Source organism: Coccomyxa subellipsoidea (genome assembly GCF_000258705.1).
Source record: "Coccomyxa subellipsoidea C-169, whole genome shotgun sequence".
Taxonomy (NCBI): Eukaryota; Viridiplantae; Chlorophyta; class Trebouxiophyceae; family Coccomyxaceae; genus Coccomyxa; species Coccomyxa subellipsoidea.
This window is the reverse complement of record NW_005178040.1, coordinates 220,374-238,808: the sequence shown is the minus strand read 5'-3', so window position 1 is coordinate 238,808 and position 18,435 is coordinate 220,374. Positions and strand designations below refer to the sequence as shown.

The 18,435-nt window shown below is 52.9% G+C and overlaps 3 protein-coding genes across 3 annotated transcripts; 2 read left to right on the top strand and 1 right to left on the bottom strand.

Annotated features, from left to right (window-relative positions):
• Positions 1–47: 47 nt before the first annotated feature.
• Positions 48–5,474, bottom strand: COCSUDRAFT_60688 (hypothetical protein; the record flags this gene model as incomplete). Its single annotated transcript, XM_005650161.1, has 8 exons — positions 48–95; positions 393–604; positions 889–1,144; positions 1,418–2,535; positions 2,697–3,412; positions 3,661–4,826; positions 5,053–5,177; positions 5,381–5,474. The coding sequence occupies 8 exons, from the start codon at positions 5,472–5,474 to the stop codon at positions 48–50; spliced, it is 3,735 nt and encodes a 1,244-aa protein (XP_005650218.1).
• Positions 5,475–6,854: 1,380 nt separating this feature from the next.
• COCSUDRAFT_39968 (hypothetical protein) lies at positions 6,855–11,270 on the top strand (the record flags this gene model as incomplete). The annotated part of the gene is made up of 12 exons (XM_005650160.1): positions 6,855–6,891; positions 7,024–7,093; positions 7,341–7,443; positions 7,729–7,806; positions 8,087–8,195; positions 8,314–8,358; positions 8,496–8,574; positions 8,820–8,972; positions 9,458–9,655; positions 10,007–10,150; positions 10,497–10,665; positions 11,049–11,270. 12 exons carry the CDS (start codon positions 6,855–6,857, stop codon positions 11,268–11,270), a joined length of 1,407 nt encoding a protein of 468 aa, XP_005650217.1.
• Positions 11,271–12,593: 1,323 nt separating this feature from the next.
• Positions 12,594–16,790, top strand: COCSUDRAFT_46328 (hypothetical protein; the record flags this gene model as incomplete). Its single annotated transcript, XM_005650159.1, has 9 exons — positions 12,594–12,810; positions 12,964–13,089; positions 13,243–13,341; positions 14,052–14,192; positions 14,608–14,707; positions 15,040–15,204; positions 15,619–15,756; positions 16,163–16,333; positions 16,730–16,790. Exons 1-9 carry the CDS (start codon positions 12,681–12,683, stop codon positions 16,788–16,790), a joined length of 1,131 nt encoding a protein of 376 aa, XP_005650216.1. The 5' UTR covers positions 12,594–12,680.
• Between the last annotated feature and the right edge of the window lie 1,645 nt (positions 16,791–18,435).

Sequence of the window (18,435 nt, the reverse complement as noted above, 5' to 3'; positions counted from 1 at the left end):
CAATGTTAAATTCGCGCCCTTCTTCACGTCCATCCAGCCTTCACGGCTCACACAGCTCGCCGCACTCGATTGGCCCAGAGGTTTGCCACAGGTGCCTGCCCACAACACGAATGTCATTCTCGGCAATCGTGATCTCCACGTGAACGTGCACGTGCAATGATTCAATACATCGGACTAGGCTTTCAGGCATTAAAAGAAGCACCCAGGCAAAGTGAGCAAGCTGCCATTCGACAAAAGCAGAACTTCTTGCGCGCTGGGCAGTTCCAGACTCTTTCAGGGAAGACTGACCGCATTACAGATGCGCCCCATTCTAAAAGGTTGTATGGAGCATTTGAAACCCCTGTGAACATGTGAAAGAATGCCATGTGAAGGGAAGGTGATGCGCGGCTCACCCAGCAGAGGCCGCCCTCGAACTCCACAGCAGGCACAGCAGGGCACAGCGAGAGCGGCAGCAGCGTGAGGGCGCAGCGGTGAGGGGTTCCCTCCTCCCAGGACGCTGACGTGGCGTCCAGCTGGCTACAGGCCTGTGAGAGTACATCTGCCAGCGCAGACGGCTCTGCCGCGGCCGCTGCAACTGCATGCGCTGCCTTGAGCGGGGGAGCACCTGCACAACAAAGCATGGGTCCTATTTGTCTTTCCAATTACCGCAAAAGTTGTGCTTCACAGCAACAGTTGCAAGGACTGCTGCTGCTGCGGCAGCAGACCTTCCTATAGGATGCACAATACCTTCCAATCGACTGCTATGCCCTGTCAAATCAGTCCATAATGAGCAAGGTTGGCCCACTGGACCTTGCTGCCTCACATGCAGCTCCATGGCCAAGTCAGACACAACCAGATCATACCCTCATAGCAGGCTAAATATTTCTGGTGTTTTGTGCAGAGACTGACCTGCCACGTCGCCATGCCAGCACTCCTCGCAGCGAGACAGCGCTTCTGCAGCGCCCCACGAATCATCGACCCCTCCAACGGCGCATCCACTCTTCTGCCGCTGCGCAGCCCTGAGTGCGCACGCCACGAAGCGGACCGCCCCCAGAGCCGTTATGTACTGCCGGGTCCGGGAGTTGGCGCAATATTGGTCCTGCCGGCCTGCGCCGCACGCCTCCGACCAGATGCGCTGTCCCCTTGCCAGCTCAGCCTGTGCTGCCTGCAGTGCGATAAAGTTACCTTTCAGGTGCACATCATATCTCGCTTACAGCACCCACCCGCTGGTTCAGAGGGGTGACTTGCCAAAAGTCAGTCTGTCACTGATGACCAGTGGCAAAGAAGACGCCAGAGCAATACTTCGGCATTATAGAACACCACCGGATATGCAGCAATTGCGTGGATGCACCCAGGGATTTTGAAGCAGCCCTTTTTCACAGAAACGTCAACAAAATACCATGTCCAGTGAGCGGCAGGAAAGGATCTAGGCGCTCACCTCAGCGAGCAGGCGCCAGGCTGTCGCTCTGTCATGTCCCGCGAACGTCTCCAACGGCGATGCCTTTATACTCACAGAAGCCCCTGCACTCAACTGCACAGCCTGCATGCCTGCAGCTGCATCCCCCGCAGCCCATTCCTCGCCCCAATCCCCTTCCTCAATTCCATCGCTCCCCTGAGCCCAGTGACCTCCTGAGAAGTGCGCCGCTGCTGTGGCGTCCCCAGCCGCACGGGAGACTTGGGGAGGATCCAATCCCGCACTCTTATCAGCCTCCAGGGATGTGAATACATCCCACACGTCGGCAGACGCCGCTGCGTTGCTCGTCCCCTGTCTTGGCGCGAGCCATGACTTATCGGTCTCCCAGGTCCAGTCAGTGCCGGCCGCCGGCGCTGACTCATCCGCGCGTCCTGGAAAGGCGCCATCGGCCGCGCCTGATCTGGCGGACGCCGACGTCGGCGACACGTCAGCGCCGAAGATGTCCAAGTCTGGCGCGGCGGGGCTGGAAGGTACGCCTGCGGATGGCTGCCGCTCGGTAACGTCCGGCCGCTGTGTCGTTGCAACGGCATCCCCAGAAGCTGACTCGAGAGGGACATCAAGCGGCCACTGCATGCTGTTGCTGCTGGCAGGTTCAAGTGCTGCCCCGGCAGGCCAGCCATTGTCCCAATTCCCTGGCTCTGTAGCGGCTGTACTTGAAGAGCTGATGCCCTCAGCTGCGCCAAACTCCTCAAAGTCTCCCCACTCATCCACAGAGCCGGCCTCCCCTTGCTGCTCATCCCCTGATGCAGCAGCCTCCGCGGCAAGAGATTCAGGGAATGCAGCTGTGCTCAGGGACAAATCCTGTGCCTCCTGTGCCCTCTCTGTTCCGGTAGGCAATTCCTCTACCAGGCCGGGCTCCTCAGCGGCGGCTGACACAGCGGGAGGAGGGTCATCTGCTGCCATGGCGAGGGAGCTGCTGGCATCATCGCTGATGTCAGCGCATGCCGCTGGCCCGGCCAGATCAGGCTCCTGGGCTAGTTCGGGTGCGTCCTCTGCGAAGCTGAAAACCAGTGCGTCCCAGTTGATGCCCTGCTGTGACCCCGGGGTATTCCCCTCCGCTGGTGCAGCTGCCCCGTGTTCACCTGCAGTGCGATTTAAATAACATCAGAACCCATGTTATTGGTACACATGCCTGCAGTGTTCATCTCTGGGTGGCAAAGATCCAGCATGTGGTCGTGATTAATTCCTGCACACACATGTGCAAATGTAAATCTGCAAATCCTATTCCTTAGAAGAGTTGTACCTGCTGCGGCTGCAACTGCACTTGTGGGTTCTGCAGCATCTTCTCCACTTTCAGACCCTTCTGTAGGTGATGGCAGAGGCGCCAAATCTCCGGTGGGCGCTTCCGCTGCTCTGTTATCGGCCTTATCTGACTTTGCAGCACCGTCAAACGCACTGCTGTCACACACCGCAGCAGCTTGTGGCGTGTCTGCCCACTCTCCAAACTCCTCTACCTCAGCTGCCTCCTCAGCAGGGTCAAACAGACCTGACCCCGCTGCGGCCTCGCCACTCTCTGTCTGCTGTGGTACCGATATCCCACCGAGTCTCTCTGCCGACAGCTGGAGAGCGGCAAGGGGACAGGCCTCCGCAGCAAAGGGTGTATGCTCGATGTTCTCAGGGGTGGCGGGCGCGGGCGGAGGGACCGCCGTCGGCGCCGTGTCTCCCGGCGGAAGCTGCGCGGCAGCTGCCGCTGATTCAGCGGCCTGATCTGGCACCAGGGCGGCTGCCGCAACAGAGTCGTCCCACTGCATGCTGCTGAAGAGAGCCTTTTGAGGCTGCTCGGCTGGCGCCGCCAGGTTTGGCACAGGGGTGGATGGCAGAATGGATGGGGTCGGTGGAATTGAATGACCAAGGCCGAAGCCACCCCAGGGTGCGGCCAGGTCCAGGCTGGGCAGCGGGGGCGTTGCCTCTGCCAGTTCCTCGTCCTCGCCAAATAGGGACATCGGCAGTGGTGCAGACCTGCGCCAATAAGAAGCAGAACTCAGTTGGGGCTGCAAACCGCTCATGATCACTGCCCACAACAAAATGCTTGCCTAGACTGGCTCAGCACATTCTGATCCTCCAAAGCTAGAGACTAGGGTACTATATTGCGCAAGTGAGATGATCCAGGCAGCAAAGTATATCACAGTGATTTCGGACGTATTGCACCCCTTGAATTGTCAGCACATTTTCAGAAAATAAACAGGCATGGCAGAAAGCCTGCCCACCTGTCAAGAGCCGCAGTCTGTGCCTGCGACACTTCTGCGTCCGCCCCAGCGTCCTCAAAGTCCCCAAAATCATCACCATCAGACCCCTCCCCATAGTCCAGCTCATCCCGAGCGATGTCAATCGTCGATGCCGGAGTCACTCCGCGGCCGCCGCCCGTCTCTGAGCTGGGCACGGATTTCGCGGCGCCGGGAAACGGCGCGTGGTGCGCGGCAGCTGCCAGGCAGCTTCCGGACGCTTGCGTGGCCGGCAGCGGAGCCTGCCACTCGGCCGCCTTGAAATCGCCAAAGTCCCCAAAGCCGCCGTCGGCCGCGGCTGATGCGCTTGGAACCTGCGGGGCGCTGCTGCTCTGTGCTGACGCAATCGCTGGCCAGCTGCTGGGGTCAAAGTAGCCAGTCAGGGCCGGCCCTGCTGCTGAAGGTGCTGTCTGTGTGTCAGATGACGCTGCCTTGCTGGGAGCTATGCCCGGCTGGGCAACTGTGAGCCAAGAGGAGGGGGCAGCTGCGCTCGGCTGAAATGCACTGAGCGACGCGAAGCTGAGAGGGGCCGCTGCGGTTCTGACGGCGCACGGCTGCGGCAGGGCGGCAGGTGCCGGCATGTGCTGGAGTGCGCCAAAAGAGGCGTCTGCTGCGCCGCCGCCTTTGTGCTGCATGCTCGCAGCATGTGGCACAGCACCTATCCCATTCACGCTGCCGTGGACAAGCTGTGTTGGAAGTGGCAAGGCATCATTTGGGAGCACAAGCTGCTGTGCTGCGCCGGAGCTGGCTGTTGCAGTGCTGGCATCAGCGTCACAGAAGTCCCCAAAGTCCTCTTCCTGATCTTCTGCATTTGTTCCTGCCACAGGCGCCACGGAGATATTGCCTGCTTCATAGCCGCTGCCCGCAAAAGTCCAGCTGTCTGCTGAGCTGGCGGCCGCCGGCGCCAGGTCATTGGCGCAGAAGACGGGCCCTGAGCCCGATGTGGCGCGGATGCTGACGCCCCCAGGGGCGCCAAAGCTGGCACCGGCCTTGTGAGGAGCGGGCAGGGCAGGGCAGGAGGTAGTTTCAGCGGGTGGAGCAGATTCACCCGGGCCACGCGGGCGCAGCCGAGGCGCCTCGGTCTCCCGGATGTTCCCTCCCAGATCCACGGCGTACGATGGCGGGTCTACAGTCACATCCACTGACACCACCTGTGCAAGTGAATGCAGCATATTGGAAACACAGTGCACATGGCAGAGCCTTGTCCCCGAAATTCGAACAATCAAATAACCCCACATCCCCTAAGGCGAGAGATACAGCAAGGACCCGATGGAAGGACATTTACCCCTGCTTATTTGGTCAAGTTTGCAGATACAAAACAAAATGCAACTATGCACTTAATATGCGCCAGCGCGTGGGTGCGATGATGTGCAGTACCTTGGCAGAGATGTAGGATCCGTCCCTCTGCCTGTACCATGCAAGATCTCCTTTCTTGTACACCGCCCCTCTGCCACCAGCAGCTTTTGTGGGTGCAGCAGTCATTCCGTTTGATGGACTCCAGCCTGCCCCAACACAAGAAATATGTAAAATCGTACTGCTTACCTTACAGACCAGACATTGTTCGGGGAAGGAGGTGGCTTATTTGCAGCTTCAATTATTTGCTACATGATTCAGATCAGCAGCGCATATGCACAGGCTCTCTTTCAGAGGCCAGCATGTCAGGCACAGACCCCTCGTAACAAAGAGCCCACGGTCAAGCGCTCACCGTGTCCGAAGTCTGATGGAAATGCCTTCAGTGTAACATCATTGTTGACCTCCACATCGCCGAACACATCCAATGGGATGGGCTGAGAACGCATAGGTGAGAGGTTTCCTTTAACAGTGTATAACCTGCGCCCAGAACCAACTGCGCACATCATCACCTTAAATTGTCCACAGACACGAAGTATGTTCGAAAAGTAATATTAGGATGCTTGCCGCTCACGCAGATGTCCCTGACAGTTGAGCAAAAGAGGTGCTCGCTTGACTGGATGCCCACCAATCGCGATGCCGGTGCAGATGTTCCACGGCCGGAGAGTACTGAAATGGATGTTCTTGATGTTTAACAAGCAAAACCCGCCCAATATCTCCGAGAAGAAAAGAGAGAGAAATTCCGTGCAACGACCGTTGACGGAAGGTTACTAATTCCACGTGGACCAGGTCGTCATGCCTCATTTGGCCCGCATGCGTGGCAAAGCCAAGAAATTTTGAGCCCCAGGTTTGCGCGTATGTCCAAAATCATCCACCGATCTTGGAATTGCAAAATTCTTTGAAATCTGAAACTTGTGAAAAATTATCTACTGTTATCGAAGCTTTGAAAGTTGTGTATTGAAATTGCCTTTTGGACACTGCAAGGCTAGAAGTAAGTGCGATTCCATTTCATTTGCCCTCACACCTCATCTCATCGAATTGTTCATATGGTCGTCACGTATGTAGTAGATGTTACATCACTGTCAACGAGATTTTAGTACTAATGCGAGGGACGTTCGTAGAATCTTATTGATTCCGCACTTACCTTGCTGGCATAAATTGCGAGTTTGGAGAACGATGTGACATCTCACGATCTTTTGTTGGTCCTAACACTGCGTGCTTGTGACTGCAGTGTATACGGGAGAGATCGGAAAGCTATCTGCGCAACAGCAGCTCGTTTGCAGGCACGCACCAGTACAGAGGCTTCAAGCAACTGCAATCTCTGGTTGCCGCCCTTCTCGAACTTCTAGGCTCCGCTGTTCAGCCTCCAGACCTCACACAACTATCCAGGTCAGCCCTGAACGAGTCAGCTCACCAAAGCACAAAGTCATGAAGTCTCACCAGACAACTTGCACCTGGCGCCCTTGTCAGGCAGGCGCAGCTGCAGATGTTGTCATGCGGATGACCTTGTTCTGTATGTGCTGACGTCATGTCATTGCTGCTGGGTGCAGGAGAGAGAACCTTCTTACACAGGATCAAATGTGGCTGTGCTTGAGCATGCATCAAGTGAAGCAGCCAGCAGCAGTGCACGCACAGCACAGTCCCATGACGCGCAGCAGGTGGGACACTCTGCTGCGCTGCTCATGCCTTGCTGTCCATCCTTGACATGCCCGTGCATTGAACTCCCTTAGTGCTTTTTAATGGGTGTGAGCTGTCGTACTGTGTTCCAGGAGCATACCGGGACTTTCAACTGGACAAAGCAATGGTATCCTCTTGCATCAGAGATAGATATGGACCCAGCCAAGCCACACTCGCTCATGCTGCTGGGTAGGTCTTGCACACAACACTGCTATGCATGCGAGTGGGGTTACTTCTCTGGCATTGTGGCGTACATTACCCCCCCCCCCCCCCCTGTAGCACATGTGACATTGATCAGTGCTTTGGATGGATGGCTTACAGGGAAGCAGCTGGTGCTTTGGAGGGATGGGGAGCAGCAGTGGCGCTGCTTTGAGGATAGCTGCCCCCACAGGTGCGCATGTAACGCCCCTTGAACAAAGGACAATTATATTAGATGAATGCATTGGCCCTTGAAGGAAGGGCACCGAGAACCAGAATTGGTGCAACTGCACTGAATTCTTTGCAAAGATTAGAGACATAAGATGTCTGTATCACCGCAAGCTCACACAGGGCACTTGACTGGCTCTACAATTGAGCCGAGATTGAACGCTGTCTTCATTCTCTTCCAAACTCGTGAAGATGTGTGTTGCGTGTTGTAGGAAGGTGCCGCTGTCAGAGGGAAGAGTGGAGCAAGGGGGGTTGCAGTGCGGATACCATGGCTGGATTTTTGGCTCTGACGGCCGCCCCACCCACATCCCACAGGTATGTGTCTATTCTTTGCCCATTGCTGTGGGCACAGGATCATGGCGCACAGCAACATGTTCAGACCTCGTCAGACCTGTTGACAACATAAAATATGTAGATCCTGCATTGATCTTGGATTGCACTGTTGGTGGCATTGGCGTATGATCCCTCCCAGGGAGATGGTTCAATGCAGCCGTTGCAACTGATGTTGCCATCAAACAGGAATGGTGCATGGCAATCTGAGGCCTATTTGAATCTGGGGGTAAAATGTCCTGAGCTATCCGATGTGCGTCGTGTGTGCAGCTTCACAGCGTGGACACAAAGGCAGAGCAGACAGCATGTGCTAGCGGGAGGTCTTGTGCAGCCGCCTACCCTGTGCAGGTGAGTGTTTCACTGCTGATTGAGGCAGTGTGACTGTTGTGACAAGGCATGCATGGATGTGCACAGTATGGCAGCTTCATTTCCTGTGGTTGCCATGGGATTCTTCTGGCTTTCTTGATCTACTGCTAGGCACTGCAACACTGGAGGGCCCGGTTTCCCACCACTAGCCTTTGCACCAATTTGTGACATCCCTAAATTTGGCAGTGCGTTTTTCCTTCAACAAGCGAGCATTCAATGACTGAGGGGCAATCCGCTAACGTTTTCATGTCTCTGCGCACAGGTGCAACAAGGCTTGATTTGGGTATGGGGAGAGCACGGGTCAACAGCGTTTCTGGAAAGCCTGCAGCGTCAGCCGGCCATAAACCCCCTGAAAGCCAAAACAGAACCTGGTGCGACCCATACCTATCTTGTGAGACCTGATTTTTGTTTTTAATTTATTTTGTGTTGCTAAGCATTTTTAAGGTCCGCCTTTTGGACGCTGTCTTAACGATCTCTTGTGGTGTGCAGACAAGTTCACGCAGACCTATGTGAACTACATAAGAGACTTGCCAGGTATGTCCTGCCACCTAAGCAGAGAAAGATGATTATGTGACAACATCAGGGACGACATAAAGATGCTGCTGATGGACTGTGAGAAGTCACATGTAATGTTCCCAATACTGAGGTGCTATTTTGCGGCTTTTGAACAGGTGGATTTCAGGAGTGGGTCGAGAACATGACTGATCAGTCCCACGTGGCTTTTGCTCACCATGGCGTGGCGGGCAACAGGTGATTCCCCGATTGTGTTTGTTTGATGGAAAGAATGTTGGCAATATCAATTGTCAGCAAAATCTTTGCATGCTCCAAAGATCATGCATTTCTAGCCCACATGTACCAGCCTCTGATCAAGTTGGCATATCATGCATTGTCCAAGAAGTGTTAAACTCAGCAGGCCTGGCCCTCACAGTCTGTTATGCACCTGTCCGTTGCCTTTTTGGATTCTGAGCTTGAATCTGGAGGAGTGCTTCTGTCAGGCATGGACCGGATGCCGGATACTTCAAATCCCATAGCGTGGAGGAGAGGCCGCGCCCAGAGGACGGATTTAAATTCGTATTCGATTGGAGCGCCAACAGCAAGTCTGTCAACAAGAACACCACCTTCGAGTTCATCCCACCAGTCTACAACGGGTGATAGCCTGCCTCTTTCTCTTTGTTGTGACAAGCAGGAGCATGATCAGCTCATCTTTGGTCCATTCCTTCTTTCTGCTCCTGCAAACCAGTCATTCTCACCGTAGCAAATGTTTTGAAAGCCTGCACCTCATATATGTGTGAAATATCTGCTGGCAGGACTTGCAGTAAGTGCACTCCAAGCTAGAGAAGAGAGCAAATGGCTAATAGTCATATCCAGATTTCAAAATGAGCTTGACAATCATCTGAGACTGTCCTCATTCTTTTATTCCTTGTGTGCTTTTCTGACATATGCCATTCCTTGGTGGAATAAATGCCGAGACAGGGAGGTTGGAGGGGAGTTATTGACAGGTCGGTGCGACGCACCGAACCCTGAGGGCTGGAACAAGCAATAGTAATAATAGCAATAGGCGTATTAATAACCATAGTAATGACGACAATAAAGATGATAACAATTGCCTGATATGGCTTGTGCACCTGACCAGGTTCACTGTGGCGGGGGGAGTGTTCTCGCTGTGGATCTACGCCGTCCCAGTCAGCGCCACATGCACCCGCCTCATCATCAACGCCGGAGGAAACTTCCCCAAACCGCCGCCTCAGAAATTGACCCTCACAAATCCAGCTGCCCTGCTGAAGAAAGTGGATCCCCGACCACTGCTCCTACAGCTCGTCAAGCGCATCAGGTACTCATAGGATTCTTGTGTGTGGTGCCCAAATGTGTGGACAAGTTCATATGTTCGATATGGAGCCACACTGCACCACATGTTCTTGAGGAAAAATGATCTGCTCAGATGCCGTGATAAAGAGGTTTTCCGCTCAGTAGGTATGAACTATAGGTTGTCAATATTTGCGTGAAGCAGCCTGAATAATGTCTTCAGATTTCCAGCTTCGTATATATGGTGTCTGACATTGCAGAGCCATGTTCTCTAAGACCACATTTAGGGTTTTTCATGTATTTTATTCTAGGGTTAAGGGTTTAGGGTAGACGATCACACCATTTGATGCGTTCTGATCCGCTTGTGTGCTTGCTACAGCGGAAGATGGGGCCCTCATCTGCAGCTGAATGCAGTCAACGATGGCGACATTGTGTTCATGCACCAGCAGAGCAAAACCAACCGCCTGGCTGGGCGCAAGGCAGACTACAATCGCCACTACTTCACCCCCGGTGACTCCGACAGGTACGCAGCTGTAGACCCACCCACTTTCCTTTTGAAGCTTCAGGCAGCTTCCAGAACCCTGTCGGCTCTTGCCAGTACTATGGCTTGTTGCTGTCTAATACACCCAAATGCCCAGACTTTATTGTAGCAGCTCCATCTTTCTGGCAAGATGTCGGACATTTGGTTTGCTTAAAGCTTGCGTTCTAGTCGATACAGATCAAAAATTGCCATGCGGGGCTCAAAGAGACAAGGGAAACCTGACAGTCTGACAGAGCTCCTACAAATATGGTACTCCCTGTGACACAATGCATGCAAGAATTGTTGCACATGGTTGAGGTTTCCACAAGGGGTGTTGCGCCGTGCGCAGGGGAGTTATGGCGTGGCGGCGGTGGCTGACGCAGAAGGCGGGCGGGGGCCCGGTGTACCCCGACACCCCAGCGGTTGACCCCTTCCGCGACAGCCTCGGCAAGCTGCACAGGCGCGAGCTGCTCGACCGGCACCACCAGCACACACAGCACTGCGCAGCCTGCAGCAAGGTAGGAATCAATTCAAGGGCCCATGTTGTGTCAAAGGTCTGAGTGCCCCTATGCCTGGGCCAGGGCAGTCCATGCATTCTATTAGGTGCCCTCTAAGTCACCAGGTCAGGCTGGTATCTTGGGGTCCAGAGGATCATACATTGTTTTGTTCACTCTTATGATAATTCTCACGAATACTTGATGTGTGCTCGAAGTGTCACTATCTAGCCGGTTCCACCACCATGCCCTGTTTGTGATTGCCGGAGTTTCTGCCATGAAGCAGCTTGATGCAGCTGCCTCTGATCCGCTGATCTGAGGGCAGATATGTGGAATTGTGGATGCACGAGCAGGGTGCATGGCACATTTCTCATCACCGGACAACCAATCAGTCTGTACCCATGCAGGCGCTTCAGCAAGTGAGGGCGGCCCAGAAGGCATTAGCAGGTCTTTGTGTGGCAGCCTTTCTAGGCTTGGTGGCCTTCCTGGGCAGCAGGGGCTGCCCGCTGCTGTCCCTCGGTCCAGTCAGCTGCGTGGCAACCTTCGCGGCAGCCGCTGCTGCGCTGCTCAGCCTGCGTCGGCTGGAGAGCCAGTTTGTGTACACCGACTGGGTCAACGCTGAAAAGTAAGGACAGGACCTCCTCCTTTGGACAGTGAATAATACTGGGGAGAGACCCTGTTCCGACCTTGATCAGGCATCCCTGTCACACATCAGGACATCTTCAAATATAGTACAGAACTGGCAAGAACGGATAGGTATAAATGGCTCGAGTCCTGCTCGTGGGTTTTATCTGTTCTCAGGCTGTGAGAGATGCAAACGAGATCGAGTGACCATGCCGTGCAGCAATAGAGAGATTTTGTAGTCTTATGGTATTGGTTATGATGTCATTGTGCGCATGGTGCGCTAGGACTGCTTTTACCTATCGGGCAGGCTGGTAATGCCATGAGAACTTGGCAGGATCCCCAGCCATGGGAGGGGGGCCCTGCTGGGTGCAGACGTATCAAAACAGGAATATGAACGGAAAAGTGCAGGTTGAAAAGGTGTGCAGAAGGAGACAAGTTGGAGGCTTGCAGAAAGAGTTTTATGGTATTGTCGAGCGCGATGGTGAGGTTATTCGAGGGTGATTCAATCAACATAAGAAGAGAAATGTATGCTAGGTTGATGATGCAGGCAGGCAGGAGTGTACACTAGATTAGATTGCCAATAAAGGATCTTGTGAGATAGATTGTGCCGAATTGTTTGCGGCTGATCGCGGTAGGCAGGATTGTGAGAGGCAGCTTCACACCCAGCAAATTCGAGTGTTGTATTTCCTGATGGGCTGATGAGCTCTCGAGACAGTGCAATTCTTTATATTGCTATTCTTTTGGCCATGCATATGCATGCATCCCAGTGGTAGGAGCTCGAGCCTAGTACTCTACATGATGTCTTAGGTAATGCATTTCTTAGACTAAGCTGTGGGGGAATGATCTGGTGTCCCATTCAGACTTCTACTTGCATGATGATGATGACCACTGTCTCTGCACTGGCTTCATGGTGGCTTTATGTCATGCTGTGTCATGGTGTCTTTGTGTGTTGGTGCAATTGCTTTCTTGCTTGGTATATGGATTGTATTTTTTCTGATGTGCACATGCGCATCCTGATGCATCTTTTATTTACAAAGATTTGTAAGAAAAAGCCTAGGTCCCAGACCAGTCCGGCTAGCTATAGCAAATCTAGCGCGGTCACATGTACTACAAGCTAATACCAATGAGAGAAGCGCTGTAAGCTCGTCTTTCCTGTACAAAGCATGAACGGAGTGCCTGACAGTTGGGCTTGTGACAAGCCGCTTGTCCCAAAGCAAACCTGCGCTAGCTAGGGTACGGCAACGTAACCCATACTACGCGGGTGTGCTGGAACAAACAAAGCGGCTCAACTCGGCCACGGGATCCCAAATAATTAATCGTCAATACTCAATATAAGTGACACCTTAAACACGAAGTTCTGCAGATATTGAGCATTTATCTCGCCCTGCGAGTTGTCCCCTGTGAAGTCTTTTATAATGGAGCGATCTGTGTCTCACACGTTTGCTGGCACTTCCCACGCGAGGCACACATGTTATAAAGTCGTCCAAAATTGTAAATTAACAGTCTGTGCTTTACGATGCGAAGCTAGTCGTTCCATCCTCAAAGGTGTTTCTCTGAAATGAAAGAGATCGGGGCAGCTTTGCGGTATTTGATGTACACTTCTGGCCAACTTACTGGTTTTAGGAGCGTGCCATCTTTCTCCTGATAAATTAGTTGGTTGCAGGGCTGCCTTCTTTGGCTGAGCCATGGTGTGTGCAGGGATTACCTCTTTTCTTTCGAAGAGGCCAGCAACTTCTGGGCACAAAAAATCGTTCCAATTGAAATTACAAATGTCTGGGAACGCCCAGCCAGCTGGAGCCTTTACAGCTCCCACAGATCCTCTAGGTGCGACTGCAAACTCTTCGGCTCATCTGGCTGTCTGTGCAATCCGTTCAAAATATCTGCTAGCTTTTCTGCCTATTGCTTCCCGCAAGCTTATGCAGGCCTTTGCTTGTGCAATAGTGTGCAAGAGCATCTTACATCTCTTGCCTTCTGCAGTGCAAAAGCAGGTGGATAGAGCTGCAGACATAGTGACCGATCTCATGGAGGAGGTCAATAAGGACCTCTTTGTAGCTACAGCTGTAGCCGACATTACACGTGAGTGCCACTGCCACCGTCTGCACATTGACATCACAGCAGCACAGCCTTTGCACCAGGATTGCACAGTAGCAAATTCTTGAAGGGGTAGGCTGGTGGTCATTCTTGGGAGTAGCATGGCTGTCTAATGGTGACGCTCTGGCCCCTTAGGCCTCAGATGACCTCAAAGTGGGGCTTCCTCAATATGACGTGCAGAACTGTGATGCTTGACCGGAGTCCTGGCTCGGTCTCTGGGCACTCCAGTCACTGTTGAGTTCTAAATGACTTAAAAGGGGCAGAGATTCAGGCTGCTCCACATCGGACACTTCAATGCCATCTTACTCTCATCAAACGCCGATTTGTTATGCCTTGCATATTGCACGCGTTGCACTGCAAGGCAGCTCTTTCTCCCTACAGGGCCCTCACACCACCTTGTTTGTCTTGCTGTCACTGCTAGCTTATAATACGTGAAGACATGTGCCATGCAATAAGAACAGGTGTTGCTTGACGTGCCTGGTTCTCAAATTGTAGACTGTGTGCTAATGACAATAATAATAATGTGCTGTAGCTGACATCACACATGAGCATGTCCTGCTCTATTTGTCCCCCACAAGGGTACCTTTGCACCAGGATCTCTACATGAACATCCAATTTGGGTGGGTGGCTCATGCTCATTCCTGAGAAGTGTATACTATATATTGACTTTGATTATCGTTTGTTGATATATGCAGGGGAAGCGCCAGAGGTGACAGAGAGAGATGCAATTAAGGCAGCAGTGGAGAAGCGGATAGACAGCCTGGATGAGTTCTTTGTGGCCACTCTGCGCCTGTTTGCTCAGGCCGCCAGCGAGCAGAGCAACCACGACCTGGCAGGTGCGTTTCATGAAGTGAATTAGGCGGAAGAGATGTGCAAACGTTTAAGCAGTGTGAGCGCCCAGGAAGCTAAGAGAAAGAGCTGCCTCGCGCGCAGCAATAACATACATTGATACAATGGTCTCCCGGCCCACTTCTATTAGTGTAGTTGGTCTGATTAGGAAGGAGGGGTTTCAAGCAGTGCGGGCTACAAAAGTGCAAGCCTGAGGGTGTGAATTCCTTTGCTCACTGTTGCGCAACTTCAGAGGGATTGTACCAGGTTCCGCCAGAAGACATTGGGCTTTCGCACTCGCTGCTTCTGATGCGGCAGCTGAGAGGCAAGAGCAGCTCAGTGGGAACCAGCAGGGGACAGCTATTGTGAAAGTATCTCTTTAAGCTCAAGCTTTGCATAAGGGAGGCATGTGCTGATGCACAGAGCGGCTGGGAGCAATAGAGGAGGAGGTTTTGGCGCAAGTGGCGAAGCGGCTGCCAGCAGAGCTGCGCGTGCTGGACGCTGTGCAGCGACTAACCTCCAGGTACGATCACCACTTTGAGGTTGGGTGTACAGGTGGTTGAGACCAATTTGATGCGGGGTAGCACATCCTGTCAATGCAACGCGCCTTGATGACAAATGTTGAGACCATGACTTCTAAGCGCAGCAGAATCAATATATCTGGCTCACATAGGCCCAAGTGGACTTGAACAGCCATATTCTTTCCAGAAAAGAGATTTTTTCGTCCTGTTTGTGGGTTGGAGGTCCTTTTGCAACGTGGAGGGCGGTATGCAACGCTCTGTAATGGATAGATGCTCTTTGAGCAACACCGAATGGCTTGAGGTCTGTTTCAAATTTCGGAATTTCAATATGCAGTGAGGAGCGGGTGGATCTGCTGAGGAGGGCGGCGTCGGGGGCGGCCGCTGATGTCAGCATGCCGGCCGCTGATGTCAGCGTGCCCGCCTGCCAGCTCAGCAGCCTGCAGACCATCGCCAACCAGGTCATTGATGACATGGAGGACAAGGAAGCCGTCCCCGACAAGTGATTTCATCCCTCCCATACAACATATGGTGTCTATTACTCTGACTACCAATGTTATTGGAATTGTTAGTATCAGCATTAGTATTAGTGCTATTCTTCCCTTCCTCCAGCCCACAGGGCTGGGTGCCTGGCAGCAACTTCTCATAATCTCAATCTATTGCATCCTCCTCTTTACTGGAGAGGTCGATTCCAATTAGACGAAGGCACCAGGCCGCATGCATGCTTCCTTTTTTTTACATGCAGCTACTGTGCCATCTCCCAGTGACTGGCGCTCATAATAACCATTTACAGCATGTGCTGGGTGATGGTAAGCTGTGTTGAGGCAAACTATGGTTCCAGAAAGAGGCAAGAATGCAGGGCATCTGAGAGCTACAAGGGGGTTGCCTTGCATTTCTGTGTTTGGCTGTGGTGCAGGCAGCTGCTGGCCAGGCTGTGTCTGATAAGGGAGGAGCTGTCAGTGGTGGCGGCAGAGCAGGGCAGCGACAGCAGCGGCAGCGCTTTTGCAGAGGCCAAGGTGATATACCAGCGACTCATCCCCCAGGGGACTGCAGCGTTTCTCAAGGAAATGCTCGGCGTCAGCAGCAAGGACAGAAGGCATGCTCTCTTTCACTTTCAAGATTGCTTTGGGTGGCACCAAATTTGGGCTATTGACAACCTCAGCATTTTAGATAGTTGGCAACAAACCAGGCCATCCGATTGTGAATGCAGGTTGTCACGCAGCAACACAGGCTAAGCTTAATGCAGTGACCTTCTTCTGTAACCTTAACCCTGTTCTTGGATGGAACAGTATTTTCCCAAGTATGTGCAAGACTCTGCAGACCGGGGTACATATCGTCCTGCAGCGTGAACTTGCAATCTCTCCACGATTGCTTTGCACTGTGGTTGCACTCTAGATTCTCTACACTAGTACCCCCTGCAGGATGCGATGAAAAGTGTTTAAAAATGGTCTGTGGCGCAGGCGCGCTCTGCTAAAGAAGGCACTGGACGAGGGCTTTGAAGATTCCTCCAAGGCGCGGCGGCCGCGCGGCACCGAGGCGGTGCGGCCGGGGCGGCTGCTGACGTGTCTCACCGGCATGCAGCGCGAGCTGGCGGCGCAAGGGAACGCCGCCAACCAGCCCATCCTGAACAGGTAGCCCATCACATAGCAACGTGCTTCCATGTACTATATGCTACCTTATCTGAAAGTATTTTTGGCACCGAACAATGCGCTTCCATGTACGATGTTCTACTGTATCTGCAGCGTTTCTGGCAGGATCATATGATGCATCATAGATGATTGCTACCACCTGGTGTCCCCTTCCCTGACGAGCTGCGTGTAGTGCTCGAGTGCTCCCATCTGTGAACCTTGTACCTTTCCCTTTTCCATCAACCTGCTAGGATGCTGGCACGGAAAATTTCTTTGGCATCACCGCATGTTTGGATGTCATGTTGGGGGCTGTCTGTAAGAAGCAGAGTCAGAGAACATCAGCCCCTTAGACTGGCTGGAAAAGCTTGGAATGCAGCTGACTGACTGTCTGACTGCCAGGCTGGAGGAGCTGCGCCTGGCCACGCTGCAGCTGCTCGCCTCGCTGGCGTATGACTCATGATGGGATACTAATGAGAGGATCATTATAATTCATGCAGATCATCAATGATTGTATGTGTGGGTTTCTTGACTTTGATGAAATGGGATTGGGATGGATTGGCCCATGACCCTTACGGAACACACATCACGTTATGTAATGTTTGACTTGTGCTCCTTGGTGGGCATCGCCTGCGGGCTTTTGATTGCAGGCATCATAATCACCAATCTGCGGCTGGCTGCGCAGTTGCATGCAAAACGGACAACACTGGCATGTAGCTCCAGTGCAAAGCATCCTCTAGCGCAGTCCAATATCTCACACATGACATGTACTCACACATGTGCTCCCACAGCACGTGTCACGTCAGGCACTTGCATCAAGCACTGGCACCATGTTTGATATCAGTAGCAGTATTCTGACATTATCGTGATGTTTCGCCAGCTACATACCGTTCCGCCACTTTTACCAAATCAATCTATACCATCCTCATTTTGCAGTCAACCTTCTTACTGATCTGCCATTTTGTGGCCTTCATGCATTCGTTGGGCTGCTGTTGTCTCAAAAAAATGTTTAAAACTTAGGCTGTCTGTGTCTTGGTCTCCATCTGCTTTGCAAGCTTGGCAGGAAGTGCTGCTGCCTTGTAGTCTCACTTCTTGCTGGTAAACGTGGTTAGGCTGGGCAATTACAAAGTATCTTTTTATATCTTTCAATTAATGGTGCTCTCCCTGTCCATATGCCAGGACAGCTGTCGCACACTGTGGCATGCAGCCTCTGCACCGGTGGGTTGCATTATGGTGGGGCTGACCTCAACTGGGCTGCTTACATGACACTATATGGGCTGCATTCCACGGCACCGCCGTCACAGTCCCACCAACACCAGTGATCCGGATGTCACGGCCGGGCACTGGGACAAGGTGCGGCTGGTTAGCAATGCTCTGCTGCAGGAGCAGATCCAGAGCACACCCGGTGTCTAGCAACAGCTCCTGCTCAATGGTATAACTCCCATGTTGCAGAGTGAGTATGGAAAAGCCAACACGATCACCAACACGCGAAGCAGGCGCGGCGGGGTGTCTGGGCATGCACAACACAGATACAAGTTCAACCAGCAACACACGTATCCAAAGCCTGTATTCATTTGCTGTTGATTATGCAGTGCCGCTTGACCTCAACTGGGCTGCAACCAATATATTGCCATGTAAGCAATTGTCATGTAAGCAGCCCAGTTGAGGTCAGGCAACACAACATGATTAACATCAGATGAATCCAAGCTTTGGATACGTGTGTTGCTGGTTGAACTTGTATCTGTGTTGTGCAGGCCCAGACACCCCGCCGCGCCTGCTTTCGCGTGTTGGTGATCGTGTTGGCTTCTCCATATTCACTCTGCAACATGGGAGTTACACCATTGAGCAGGAGCTGTTGATAGACACCGGGTGTGCTCTGGAGCTGCTCCTGCAGCAGAGCATTGCTGATCAGCTGCACCTTGTCCCAGTGCCCGGCCGGGACATCCGATTCACTGGTGTTGGTGGAATTGTGATGGCGGTGCTGTGTAATGGTATGGACTGCATACTTGCCCTCCACTTGCTCGCTTAGACTGTGAAGTTTCGCTTGTCTGACTCCCTGCGGCTTGCCATTTGCTCACTGTTTTAACTGTGGTGCTAACTATCTCATT